The sequence below is a fragment of the Miscanthus floridulus genome, chromosome 1 (genome assembly GCF_019320115.1).
Source record: "Miscanthus floridulus cultivar M001 chromosome 1, ASM1932011v1, whole genome shotgun sequence".
NCBI classification, from domain to species: Eukaryota; Viridiplantae; Streptophyta; class Magnoliopsida; order Poales; family Poaceae; genus Miscanthus; species Miscanthus floridulus.
In genome coordinates this window covers 200,918,026-200,931,873 of record NC_089580.1, presented here as the reverse complement: position 1 = coordinate 200,931,873, position 13,848 = coordinate 200,918,026, and the positions used below count along the sequence as shown (strand labels likewise).

General features: G+C 50.3%; 2 protein-coding genes across 4 annotated transcripts; both read right to left on the bottom strand.

The window, feature by feature from the left end:
- Positions 1-2,190: 2,190 nt before the first annotated feature.
- Positions 2,191-3,420, bottom strand: LOC136450309 (uncharacterized). Its single transcript, XM_066450713.1, has one exon. The coding sequence runs from the start codon at positions 2,993-2,995 to the stop codon at positions 2,477-2,479; it is 519 nt and encodes a 172-aa protein (XP_066306810.1). The 5' UTR covers positions 2,996-3,420; the 3' UTR covers positions 2,191-2,476.
- A 138-nt stretch (positions 3,421-3,558) lies between these two features.
- Positions 3,559-13,542, bottom strand: LOC136450294 (uncharacterized). Of its 3 annotated transcripts, XM_066450693.1 has the most exons (7): positions 13,191-13,540; positions 12,325-12,445; positions 11,836-12,207; positions 10,728-11,028; positions 10,575-10,628; positions 10,280-10,361; positions 3,559-3,915 (listed from the first exon to the last, which is right to left on the bottom strand). In XM_066450693.1, the coding sequence occupies exons 1-7, from the start codon at positions 13,356-13,358 to the stop codon at positions 3,712-3,714; spliced, it is 1,302 nt and encodes a 433-aa protein (XP_066306790.1). In that variant the 5' UTR covers positions 13,359-13,540; the 3' UTR covers positions 3,559-3,711. The 3 variants fall into 3 exon arrangements, with proteins under 3 accessions (XP_066306790.1, XP_066306785.1, XP_066306798.1); XM_066450688.1 differs by having other exon boundaries at positions 10,575-11,028; positions 13,191-13,538; XM_066450701.1 differs by lacking the exon at positions 3,559-3,915 and adding an exon at positions 3,951-4,099 and having other exon boundaries at positions 10,575-11,028; positions 13,191-13,542.
- Between the last annotated feature and the right edge of the window lie 306 nt (positions 13,543-13,848).

Genomic DNA, 13,848 nt, shown 5'->3' with positions numbered 1-13,848 from the left:
CTGAATGAATTGGGTACGCAAATGTACTTGCTCAACAAGTGGTACATGCAGGCGTGTGGCAGGGTGAGTAGTGGATCTTTGTCAGATTTAGAGACCATCATTACTTCCGTGGAGATGACATCTTACATATTAATTTCGAAGAATTGCATCAACTATTTCACTTGGACGCTCTGGACAAATTAATCATTAGCTCCTTTTGTTTGTAAGTGATTCTTACTTTTATTTAATAAACTCACTTCCATGCATACGTGTATATAATTATCCTCATATGTAACTTATATTTATATACAGATTTCAGATGTCAGAGCTCCAAAGAATACAAGACACCAGTGTTGGCTTCATTGATCCTTATATCGTATTCAAAACCGATAGTATTGTCAAGGAGCACTGGGTATCTGAAGCACAGATGAATATCATGAAGTTCTTCGTGAAGCAGCACGACAAGACAACAATACTTTTCCCATACAACTTTGAGTAAGTGTTAATAATAATGTAGTCTACATATTTTATGTAATATCAATACAACTTATATGCATGTACGTGTGTGTATAAACCAATGTAGGTTTCACTGGATACTCATTGTCATTGAGTTAAACTCAAGTCAGTTAGTAATCTTGGACTCATTGAGAAAAGAGCGGGCACTATACCAAGATATGATAGACATTATTCAGGGGTAATTTCGATCTCTCGCGCACAACTATTATTGAATAGACTTTGCCATAATTTATTAACGATCGTACATTATTGGTCGCACAGGGTTTGGAAAGAGTTTATTCGGCAACACCGCAAGGATTGCAAGGCACCACTTAATGTAGTTGAAATACCAGTAAGTTGTACTATATATACTTCCCCATGTGTTTAATTACTATATCGTACTTCAATTTACGTGTGAGATGATGAGAATAATCTTCTTTCTCGTACAGTGGTGTTTGCGGCAGGAACCAGGTAATAACTTGTGTGGATACTACGTTTGTGAATTTATCACTGCATACATAAGAAGAACTCCTGAAGATGTCCTCAGAGTACGTATATATCAATTTTTTATTTATTTTTAAATTAATATATATATATATATATGTATTAATACTTTTCCTTTTATTTCAAATGCAAGACTGAATGGTTGAAACGAAGGGTCATGCAAAAAGACCATCTGAAAGCAGTTCAAGAGTCAATAGCAGGATATCTTCTAGAAAAAGTGTTAAATCCCAACGACGAGTTCTACTTTGATCTAAGGAACTAATAATGTAAATTAAATGTTTATTGATATCGTTATTTTCGAGAACAAGATTATGAAAGTGTTGTATATATACATATATATCTATAATATATATAGTTTCATACTTTATTCGAATATAATAATGCTCGAGATGAGAATTAGATGTAATTATATGCGTGCGTGTATTTATATTAGCAGCGTAGAATACGTACATAAAAACATATTATATATTAAACAAATATGTGTAACTGAACTGAAAACAAATTAAACAAAAAAAAAAGAAAAAGAAAAGGAACATTTAGTCCCGGTTGGGGTTACCAACCGGGACTAAAGGGTGCGGCCAGGTTTGCTCGGCTGGAGGGCCTTTAGTCCCGATTGGTAGATCCCTTTTTAGTCCCGGCTCGATGACCTAGTCCCGGGATCGTTGTCCCGGCGCGGTAACCGGGACTAAAGGCCGTTACCGCCCGGGACAACAAGTCCATTCTGTAGTAGTGTATATAATTAATACGTTGTCAAGCTATATGGATTTTGTAAAATTGATGATGAAAGTTATAAAATGTTTGACTTCCAACAAACTGTAAAAAAGAGAGGGTGAAGTAGTGAATTAGGTTTAAATTTCCCTAACTCTAAATAGAGATGTAAGTGGGTTGTTCTAAAACTACATACATGATGTTTAGGTGGGTTCTCATATCCACCACATTCCACATGTGTTGAGGACTTAATTAGGGTGGATTAGGATAAAAATCAATTAATTGTCCATTTCAATCCACCCAACCGACACATGGATTAAAATGGATATACGAGTATATGTGTGGCTCTCAGATGGATTAAATGGATATATACGAGTATATATGTGGCTCTCAGGACCAAACTCACTTACATCCCTTGTAACATGTATATATATAAACGACATGGATATAAATATAAGTATAGACACATCGGCACATAAACATTTCGATCTCAAATCTGAAAAACTATCAATTGGTAGCTGCTTTCGTAATTGCTGCAATTAGGCACATCAATGTATTTCCCAATCCGTTGCATACTTCTTCAATTCGATTCTCAATTTTCCATATCATCCCTAACAATTAACACAAGATGCTCCGATTAACAAAACGAATCGGCAGCGTAAAAGAGAGGAAGAGGCAGGTGATGCGCGTATAATGGCTAAGTCCTATCAATGGTCGATCCGGCTGCACGTCCGCATGCAATGCGCATGCATGCGCCGGTAGGCAGGTAGGTAGGAGAACGGATGGGGGATCACCGGTCGGCGGTAGTGGCAGCGGCGTGCCGCGGGCGGAGGATGCGGCAGCGCTCGGAGACCTTCTGCTGGAGGTAGTAGGGGTGGAGCGGGTGGTCCGGCGCGAGGAACCCCCAGCGGCGGGCGTTGCGCGTGAGGCCGAGCAGGCGCAGCAGCAGCTTCTCCGTGAGGTCCCCGCCGTCCCGGTCCCGCGCCACGCACCGCGCCACCCGCTCGATCCGCCTCTTCTCCTCCGCCGACAGCGACGGCGCCGCGCGGTGCTGGTGGTCCATCATCATCGCCGCCGTCGACGTCTCCATCGGGCGCCGCGCCGCCGGTCGATCGGGCCGATCGGGCAGTTGCTGCCGGCCGGTACGTATGCGACGACGAACGGAACGGGACGGATTATCTGAGGGACGAGTCGTCTGGGTTCGGATCGAAGTGGGTGCGCGCTCCGGATCTGCTAGCGATTTATAGCCCCGGGAGGCGAGAGGAGCGGGCGGAGGCGGACAGGTGGTTCCAGTCCGCACCCCATGCATGGATGGATAGAGACCGCGTGAGGGACGACGACGATAACGACAGAAGCCGTTGGGATTTGCTTGCGATCCAATTACTGGGCCGATCTGACGATCCGAGACCACCTCCAAATATCCTCACGGGCCCCATCTACCGTGCAAACGCGAATCGCGGCCCAACGGCCCATATTAACCGCCTGGCACCAAAGAACTGGCTTCATCCCAGCCGCACAAAGTTTGATCGGACGCGGACGAGGAGTGGCATTGGATCAAAAGAAATCCATGGGAGCAGTCTTCGTGGCAGCTGTGAACAACTGTCGCGAATTCACGACATGTGTCTATGTACAAGTATTTGGCGGTGATGCATCTAAATTCATGCAACAATCCCGGTGATTGCCTTCTCCAAAATTCATGCAATCCCGATGCATGCATATGAATGTGTCGTGAATTCGCGATAGGTGTCCATGGGTGTCCACGACAACCGTTTTCACCGAATTTTTTTTTCCCGGTGGTATGTGCAGCGGGCCAACGGCTATGGCCTACAGTTACCTCGCGGTGAAAACTGAAAAGTGATAACACTGCATTCCTTCCTGAGAAGACGACCCACCATGAGACCAACAAAACAAGGCACTACACTACAAGTCGTACAGTGAGCAATTTTTCTACCACGCCCAACGATCACGGATCATGCTATGTTACAGGCGGGTGACTAGAGCTGGTCACTCATCAGAGAATGAGAATCACAGACACCAGCACCAGCAGGAGAAGGAGGTAGGCGTATGTCCGGTTTCCCGGATCTGGGCTGCCTGCTCCTCCGTTCTCGCGGCTTCCTGGTTCCTCCTCACCTCCGCGGCCTCCCTCTTCGCCTCTGCTCGGTGGCTTACCGCTGCCAGCTTGCTGGCGAGCCTGTCTTGCTCGCGCGCCCGTTTTCGCTCTATCTTGGCCTGCACTCAGAGGAGAGGGAGCTTCTGTCAGATTCTGCAAGCCAAATTCATGACCTTTTTTTTTTTCCACAAACGTGCCTTGGCACATGTTTCGTTAAGAGGAAGTAGAAAAGTACCAGTTAGTACAAGCACATTAGAGGCATCAGTGGTGTAATGGACAGCGAGAGGCAATCCGAAACCAACACTGAGGACGGCCAAAGTTTGCAACCAAAAGCCAGGCAAACTAAAAGAGTTACATGACTGAAGCAGAATTCATAAGCTAAAAGGTTCATTGTTGGCTATGCCCAACAGAAAACATTGGAGCGTGGAAGTGTAATGATTCAGACATCCAGTCCAGTGCGCACTAGGCAGCAGAAAAGAAATGTTCTGGAATCTGGATACTAACTCAGGAATGGTAAACAATATCAAATTACTGAACTTGGAGAACTTAGGTACTACCTCAGTTTCTTTTTATGGGGTGTATTATGATTTCAAACCGTCAAACTTCGTACAATTTGACATTTTGACTAACGATTAGTCAAATTATATGCATGCTTAGTATGTAAAAGTTACATCAATAGATTTGCATCTCAAAATTCTTTTATACAATATTGATTTTGCAGCAATTAATGATACATTGTAAGAGGATTTGATGGCCAAAAAATACTTTCAAAGACTTTTTCAAGTCCTAATAGGCATTATAAAAAGAAATGGAGGGAACACTTCATATTCCACCTTTAATCCTATCACATGATAGTCAGATGTTGCTTGGAGTGATGGTGCTATCTTTTGGTTTAGTAATTATTTAAAATAGGAAACTGCGTATATACAGGCTTCAAGTGAAAAGTATCTATGGCACTATATCATGAGATGAGTAGCATGTTAGATAATCTACTGCTACCTTGCGTGAACACAGCAAGGGAAAGGTGGCGCCGAAAAGACCCCCTTGCTGTGATACTATAGCCGCTGCAGGTGCAGGCGCCGAATTGCTCACCTACAACACTGTAGGCACATGCAGTGGTCGGCGCAGGGTCAGCCATATATGTTATCTAGTCACTGTTGCAGCAGGGCAGCTGTACTGGGACTAGATGGATAGAGTTGTATAAATAGACTACCACGGCAACTCAGTAAAAAGAGTTCAGATTTACCATCTCACAGACAGGGCTTCGGCCAACGCTGGTGTCTTGTATTGTGCGTGCATGCTCTGTTCTCCCTTCTCCCTCTAGCTCCCGCCATAGCGTGTGGGGACGGACAACGCCTATTCGTGGTCGGCACGGCTAGTGGGTGCTCGGCGACACTAGCGGGTGTTCGGCAAGACTGGTGAGTGGTTCACTCACCTGAGCCGATGATCCTGTGGGCCAACAAGTGGTATCAGAGCCGTACAAGCGCCGTCGACAGACTAACCGCTGGCGATGACGGGCGGTTCGGAGTTGGGCGACAACAGTGGCTGCCCAGCCACGACCGGAGGTCATTGTTCGCACGGTGCGGGAGGTCAGCGGCACTAGTTGGCCGATTCTGACTCGCACCAACTATGGAGAGTGGTCGGTGACCATGAAGGTCAAGCTCAGAGCCCGACGGCTCTAGAATGCTATTGACAAGGGCACCGACAATGAGGAAAATGACATGTCAGCGTTGGAGGCTATCCTCGCTGCCGTACCGGCGGAGTACAGGGAGTCGTTGGGGGCGAAGAGCTCGGCTAAGGAGGCGTGGGAGGCTATTGCGGCGATGCGCGTCGGTTCCGACCACGCAAAGAAGGTGACGGACCAGCTTCTGAAGCAGGAGTACGCCAACCTCAAGTTCGAGGATGCTGAAACGGTGGAGGACTTCTCCCTCCGTCTGCAGACGCTCATCAGCAAGCTGAAGAGCCATGGCGTCACCATCGACGAAGAGAAGACGGTCTCCAAGTACCTCCACTCCGTGCCGGTAAAGTACATCTAGATCGCTCTCTCCATAGAGACGGTGCTGGACTTGTCCACCCTCACCATTAAGGATGTGACAGGCCGTCTGCGGGCAGTGGACGAGCGCCTGGAGCAGGCAACAACAACGAAGAACAGCGGGAAACTCCTGCTGACGGAAGAGGAGTGGGCTGCTCGAAGAAACTCCGAGAAGGCAGCCTCCTCCAGCCGCGGTGGCGATGGCAAGCGCCGCGGCAAGGCTTATTCGGAAAAGAAGCAGGTCGACCCCAACGCCTACCGGCGTTGCGGGAAGATGGGCCATTGGGCACGGGAGTGCCCAAACCGCAAGCAGGAAAAGAATGCTCAGGCACATCTGGCGCAAGCCGATGATGAGGATGAGGCAACTATCCTGATGTCGACGTTCTGTGCACTGCACGACGTCGAGGCTGAGGAGAGGGAAGAGGCGACAACGGTGGAAGGACCTGGGAAGGCCCTGAAGACCGTCAACCTCGACGAATCACGCGCCCAAGTTCACCTCGGACGTGTGGGCGTCGACCAGGAGCAACGATGATATCTGGACTCTGGTACCAGCAACCACATGATGGGCTCCAAGGCATCCTTCTTCGAGCTCGACGATGATGTTACCGGTACGGTGAAGTTTGGTGACGGCTCAAGGGTGGCTATCCAAGGGCGCGACACCATCATCTTCAGGTGCCAGAACGGACAGCACCATGCGCTAACAGATGTATATTACATCCCGCAGTTGCGTTCTAGCATCATCAGCATTGGTCAGCTAGATGAGCGCGGTAGCGAGGTACTGATCAAGGACGGAGTCCTTAGGATCAGGGACCGGGAGCAGCGACTTATTGCCAAGGTGAAGAGGTCCCTGAACCGGTTGTACCTGCTCGACATGAAGGTAGAGCAACCGATGTGCCTGGCGGCAAGGCACTCCGAGAAACCATGGACGTGACATGCCCGGTTCGGACATCTTAGCTTCGACGCGCTTGGTCGGCTAAAAAAGATGGTCCGAGGGCTACCCCATATCAAGCACGGAGGCAAGCTGTGTGAGAGCTGCCTAACCGGGAAGCAGAGCCAAGTATCGTGCGAAGGACGCTCTCGAGCTCGTTCACGGCGACCTTTGCGGGCCGATCACGCCTGCTATAAATGGTGGTCAACGGTACTTCCTCCTGCTCGTGGACGATTGCAGTCGCTACATATGGCTACAATTCCTGACGAGCAAGGACGAAGCGGTGGCGGCGATCAAGAAGTTCAAGACGCGCGTGGAGGCCGAGTGGCAAGAAGCTCCGCGTGCTGAGGACTGATCGCGGCGGCGAATTCACTTCGCTGGAGTTTGCTGCGTACTGTGCGAATCAGGGTGTGGGGCAACACCACACCGCGCCGTACTCGCCACAATAGAATGGCGTGGTGGAGAGGCAGAACCAGACGGTGGTCGGCATGGCCCAATCCATGATGAAGGCCAAAGGCATGCCGGCAAGGTTCTGGGGAGAGGCAGTGACCACGGCGGTGTTCATCCTCAACCGCTCTCCGACCAAGGCCCTGACGGGCACGACGCCATTCGAAGCTTGGTATGGATGCAAGCCGAGCGTGTCCTTCCTCTGGACATTCGGCTGCATCGGCCACATTAGAAAGACAAAGCCGAACCTCACCAAGCTAGAGGACAGGAGCACACCCATGGTGTTTCTGGGCTACACGGAGGGTACCAAGGCGTACCCGCTCTACGACCCACGTGGAGACAAGGTGCTTGTCTCACACGACGTTGTGTTCGACGAGGAGGCGGCTTGGGACTGGAGCAGTCCGAGCACGGGGGAAGCTGGTGGCTTCACCAGCACCTTCGTGGTTGAGCACTTGGTCATCCACGATGGTGGAGACACTGGGAAGAGGTGCCGAGCACTCCGGCGGTAGAGCCGAGCAATCCTGGGGCAGTGCCGAGCACTTCGGGAGGGATGCCGAGCACTCAGGGAAGAGTGCCGAGCACTCATGGAGGGATGCTGAGCACGCCAGGAGTGGTGCCGAGAGGTTCTGTAGTGGTGGCGACCACTCTAGGACGGGTGCCGAGCACTCCCGTGGCGGAGCCAAGACATCTTACAGTGGTGCCGACCACTCCAAGACTGAAGCTGAGCACTCCTACATTATGGCCGAACACTGCAGGAGTTATGACGAGCTGTCCAGAATTAGTGCCGAGCACGACAACCAGGGTGTCGAGCACTCCAGGTGCTCTACCAAGCACTCTGGCGGGACAGAGAACTCTATCGACCCCAATCGAGTTCGCCTCACCTCCAAATGACATCACTGAGTTCGTGGACGCCTACCACGAAGGTGAGGAGGTGCCGTTCCGTAGGGTGGACAACATCGTCGACGGCACAGGTCCCTCAGGTCTGGCGGGCAGGCTGCTCAATGACGCAGAGCGGCTGCTCGTCAGTGTAGAGGAACCACCCATGTTCGCGTTGGACGAGCGGGACGAAAACTGGCGACGGGCGATGCTGAAGGAGATAAAGGCGATCGAGGAAAACAAGACTTGGCAGCTCATCGATCCACCTCCAGGATACCGTTCGATCAGCCTGAAGTGGGTGTACAAAGTCAAGCGGGACGAGCTCGGCGCCATTATGAAGCACAAGGCGCGCCTCGTCGCCCAAGGCTTTGTTCAGCGCGAGGGTATCGACTTCGAGGAGGTCTTTGCGCCAGTAGCGCGCATGGAGTCAGTCCGTTTGCTACTAGCCTTGGCAGCAGCAAAGGACTGGCGCGTCCATCACTTAGACGTTAAATCGGCCTTCCTCAATGGCGAGCTGGCGGAGACGGTCTTCGTCATGCAACCTCCAGGTTTCGCCGTCAAGGGAGAGGAGCACAGGGTGCTCCGACTGCGCAAGGCACTCTACGGGCTGCGGCAGGCCCCACGAGCATGGAACACCAAGCTTGATGCCACGCTGGGCGAGCTTGGGTTTCAGAGGTGCGCAACCGAGCACGCGCTATACACGCGGCGACGGGGGAAGGAGGAGCTTGTCGTCGGCGTGTATGTGGATGACTTAATCGTCACCGGTGCGCGCACGGAAGATATCAACAGCTTCAAGCGCGAGATGGCAGCTCGTTTTCGAATGAGCGATCTCGGCACACTCTCCTACTACCTTGGCATCGAGGTGAGACAGGGGAAGGAGGAACTCACGCTCGGTCAGAGCGTGTATGCCTCCAAGCTGTTGGAGAGGAGCGGCATGGCTGAGTGCAAGCCATGTGTGACTCCGATGGAGGAGCGGCTGAAGCTGACGAAGGCCAGCACCGCGGTGAAGGTAGATGCGACACTCTACCGGAGCATTATCGGCGGTCTGCGCTATCTAGTCCACACGAGGCCGGACATCGCGTTCGCCGTGGGCTACGTCAGTCGCTTCATGGAGGATCTCAGAGAGGATCACTGGGCTACGGTGAAGCGGCTACTGCGCTACGTCAAGGGGACTGTGGATCATGGGATCATCTTCCCAAAGACCGCGGGAGTAGGCTACAGCTCACTGTGTTCAGCGATGCAGACATGGCGGTGGACATCGACGGACGACGGAGCACCTTTGGCGTGCTCGTCTTCCTCGGGTCGGCCCCAATTTCATGGCTGTCGCTAAAACAGAAGGTGGTGGTGCTATCTACGTGCGAGGCAGAGTACGTAGCGACGGCCACAATGGCGTGCCAAGTTGTGTGGCTGCGCCGGCTGCTGGGCGAGCTGACCGGTGTGGAAGCTCACCCACCAGCACTGATGGTGGACAACCAGCCCGCCATCGCCATCGCGAAGAATCCGGTTCTACACGACCGGAGTAAACACATCGACGTGAAGTTCTACTTTCTCAGGGACTGTGTTGATGGATGGCAGATCGTCATCGAGTTCGTCGAAACTGGTCGGCAACTCGCGGACGTCCTCACCAAGCCGCTCGGACGTCTTCGACTTACAGAGCTGAAAGAGATGATCAACATGGAGGTTGTACAAGGCTTAGCAGTAGGATTAGGAAAAGATTGTTAGATAATCTACTGCTACCTTGTGTGAATACAACAAGGGGAAGGCGGCGCCGAAAAGGCCCCCTGCTGTGATACTGTAGCCGCTGTAGGTGCAGGCGTCGAACTGCTCACCTGCAGCACTGTAGGCACATGCAGTATGTTATCTAGTCACTGTTGCAGCAGGGCAGCTGTACTAAGACTAGATGGATAGAGTTGTATAAATAGACTGCTACGGCAACTCACTAAAGAGGGTTCAGATTTGCCATCTTACAGACAGGGCTTTAGCCAACGCTGGTGTCTTGTATTGTGTGTGCATGCTCTGTTCTCTCTTCTTCCTCTAGCTCCTGTAATCAGGCGTGTGGGGACGGACAACGCCTGTTCGTGGTCGGCACGGCTAGTGGATGCTCGGCAACGCTAGCGGGTGCTCGGCAAAACTGGTGAGTGGTTCACTCACCTGAGCCGGTGATCCTGTGGGCCAACATAGCAGAGAATGGAGGTTTTACCTCTATCCTTTTCATTTCAGCTTCAATTTTCGCTTTCTGGAGATTTTCCCAAGCTTGGATCTTTGCTTCCTCCCTCTGAAACCTGCATAATGTTGAAGATCAGAGAAACAATAAATCTGCAACCTCCAGTTTCGCCTAGCTTCCATATGCACTGTAGTTCTATACCACAGATGATCTAAAACTAGTTTCTGTATATATTACAATGGAAAGCATTAAATCTTCTTTATGAGTTTTTAAATGTTATTCTCAAGATGAACAGACGATGGCATTACAACTAAACTAGGATCAAATATACCTTGCAAGATACTTTGCCTTCTCTGCCTCCTGCCAATCTGCCGCTCGATTCTCCCTGTTGATATCGACAGCCTTATAAGCTATAGTATTCGTGGAATGTGCAGCGGCTTTCTCTTCCTTGCTTGCCCATGCAGCTATAGTAGTCTTGCCTAACCTTTCACCAAGATCCATAATTTCCTGTCTTGTACTTATTTGTAGCTCCTCTTCAGACATCTCCATCTTGTTAGAATCTATATTACTCACACTGAATTCTGTGGTGCGTTGCGGAGTTGGTGTCCGAGAGGAAGTTGGAGTAGATATAATTATAGGAGTCGCGGTCCGAGAAGGCTCCTGGCTGGCAATTGGAGTCATTTCTGTTCCCATGTCTCTCATAGACACAGACCTAACTGCAGGTGCTGGCCCGTCAACTATTGAAGCATTGTGTGCAGGTTTAAGTAAATCAGGATGGGCGAGACCTGAAAAAAGAAATACACTGATGATAATTTAATCTATAAATATTTGTGAGGTTCTAAGTGTTTCTATAAATATCTGTGAGGTTCTAAGTGCAAGCAGCTAACATATAATGATAAGATAATGACACAGTATGCCTGAAATATGTCCTGATCTGAATGTACATTTATCCTGCTAATTATTTTCCAAAAGAAAATATATAAGTAAAGCATTTAGTTGGTGGGGAGATTTAGCTATATTAGACTGTCACCTTTATGTATTCATTATAAATTTAAGGGGTGATCAAGGAAATACATGTTACTTTTTAAGGGTCTGAGAAACTGCCATGACGAAAAGAACAGCTGAACATCAAAGGCAGACTTCTCTGCACGGGCAACTCATGATGCTACACTTTACCTGTCTCCAATTCACCCCGCTTCAACACTTCAAACTTGCAACCAAATGTTCTAGATAATCCTTAACTCTTAACTCTTAACTCTTCACACTTCGTTATAAAATATAATCAAATTATAGTTAGGACTCCAAAGTTCAGACACATAAAACAGGCTGAAGCTGAAATCCAATGGCATTAATAAAAAATATGATCTCACAAGTACCGTCCTGTCCGCTTGGACTTGTTTGGCTGATAAGCCATAGCTGAAAGTACCGTCGGCTGATTTGGTGTGAGAGAAAAATATTGTTCGTTGGCTGAAAAAGTACGGCTTATAAACCAAACAAGCCCAAACGAACAGTGTGTACAATATTTATCACCGCATTATACTATATGTGCTGAAACAATAAAAAATCGATGGCATAGCAAAGTTCATGCTTACCATCTGAATTCTTAACCAATGGTCCAGCGTTGGTAGGCACATCCGTGACCACCTTAGCAACGGCTGGTGGACGGCCTCCATGTTCAGGAAATGCCAATGCGGACTTCTTTGGCACAGTTCCGGCGGTAGGCCCCGCACGGCCAGTACGGTTTGACGTCGGGCTGGAAATCCACTTCTCGGCGTCGTCCCACTTTGACGGCGTGGGCCGAGAGAACGGCGGCAGTAACGCGGCCACCGTGGTCGACCTCTTCACCGTCGGCGGCCCCGATGAGCTGCTCTCCGAGTCGAAGCTGTCGTCGTCCGGGGCTCGGTTTCTTGACCTGTGGCCGCTGTTGCTCGACATCTCGGTGGAGGTAGAGCATTCCAGGCTCCCTGTCGACGTATTCAGTATTCAGTACGGAGTACGTATCAGGGAACTCGTGCTCAGCAAATGGTAAAAGGTCGAATCATATATGAACAGCTTGAGGATTGGTCAGGCGGTGGACTTACTCCGGTCGTCGAGCTCGCCGGAGTCGTTGGCCTCCGGCGACGTGTCCTCGCCGTTGTTGCGCTGGTGCTTCTCTAGCCCGCGAAGCATTGCTCGTAGCTTAGCTGGAGAGAATCCGCCGGACTGGGGCAGAGCAGGGTGGAAGGACAGAAGAAATGGTTCAGTGACGCCGCGAGAGAAAAGTGTGAAATGTAGCGGAGGCAGAATCGAAATGGTGCACAGAAGGCGAATTAAACCGACAAACTACTGAATTCGAACCGAAGAAAGCTGAAACAACAGCGGAAGGGATAAGAAGATCTCAGCTTTTTAGTGAAATGTGCACAGAAATGCTCGACCCATCCCCATCCCATCCTTACACCCGCCAGCGATTGAAAGCTACGGCACAGAAGCAACACAAAATTTAGGAGAAACAATGCCGAACATCAGATGCATGAGAAAGCTGCAGCTTTTCGGCGAAATGCGCGTCGAATTTAGCCGCACAAGTACCAAAGCTTCAGCCGAATTCGACAGAAAGGATGGGGAAGAATGAAAAAAAAGAGGGAACCCTGCAAGGAATCAACCTGTCCAACCAAACTGAACCATCATCGAGTTCAGCGACTACAGGTGCGCCTCCCTTCCGAGGCGAGAACCTCATCATTAAAAAGTCACCTCGCGAACAGCACACACTACGGAAAGCCTCAAACCTTTCGCCCAAGAACACGACGAACCCAAGACGGTGCGAAAGTATAAGCAAATCGAACCCCCCAAGACGAGCAAGCAAGCACCCGGCGGCAGGGCATGAGGAGGAGGGGGCACGCAAGCAAGACAAGATCCAGAAACGGAGCACCCGGGGAGCGAATTGAGGCGGGGATCGCGGCGAGGCGGGCACCTGACGACGCGGGAGCGGCTCGTGGATGCGCTCGTACTCCATCAATGGCGAGCCCCCGGTGGAGCGGGAGGCCGGACGAGGAGGGAGACCGGCCGCTGAGGCGTCAGGGGAGCTTAAGAAGTGGAGGGTGGGGATTGGGGGCGGGCCGTGGACTTGCGATCTTTGCATTTACCGGGTAGTCTTGTAGTAGTGGTAGTGCGATTAGTGGCGGTGGGTTAATTAATTAATCAATTGTGCGATTAGCGGCAGCAGCTTGTGAGCTAGCGATTGCAGGTGCTGGGGGAGAGGTTTGGTTGGATTGGATTCTTTCGCCCCTGTTTCGCGAGACAAAAGAATTATCCGTCTGTTGCTGCGTGTTTGGATGGATGCAAACGTTCACTTCTCTTGTCTCGTGCAGATAATCAGGGGGGGGCGGCCGGCCGAGGGCAAAGAATGTGCATATCTTGCACTTTTGACTGTTAAATGGATGAACTTGCTCCGGTTTTTCGGTATTTTAGCTTGCACTTTTGGCGAAGAACACAGTAATAATCCTTCCACCAGCGCCCCGTTCGTTTGGGCTTGACAGTGCTACCAGCATTTTTGGCAGGTGATGGTGGTAGCAGAGAAGAGAAGGTAGCGCAGGCGCGCAGCGCATTTCTCATCTCGAGCCGTTCACCTT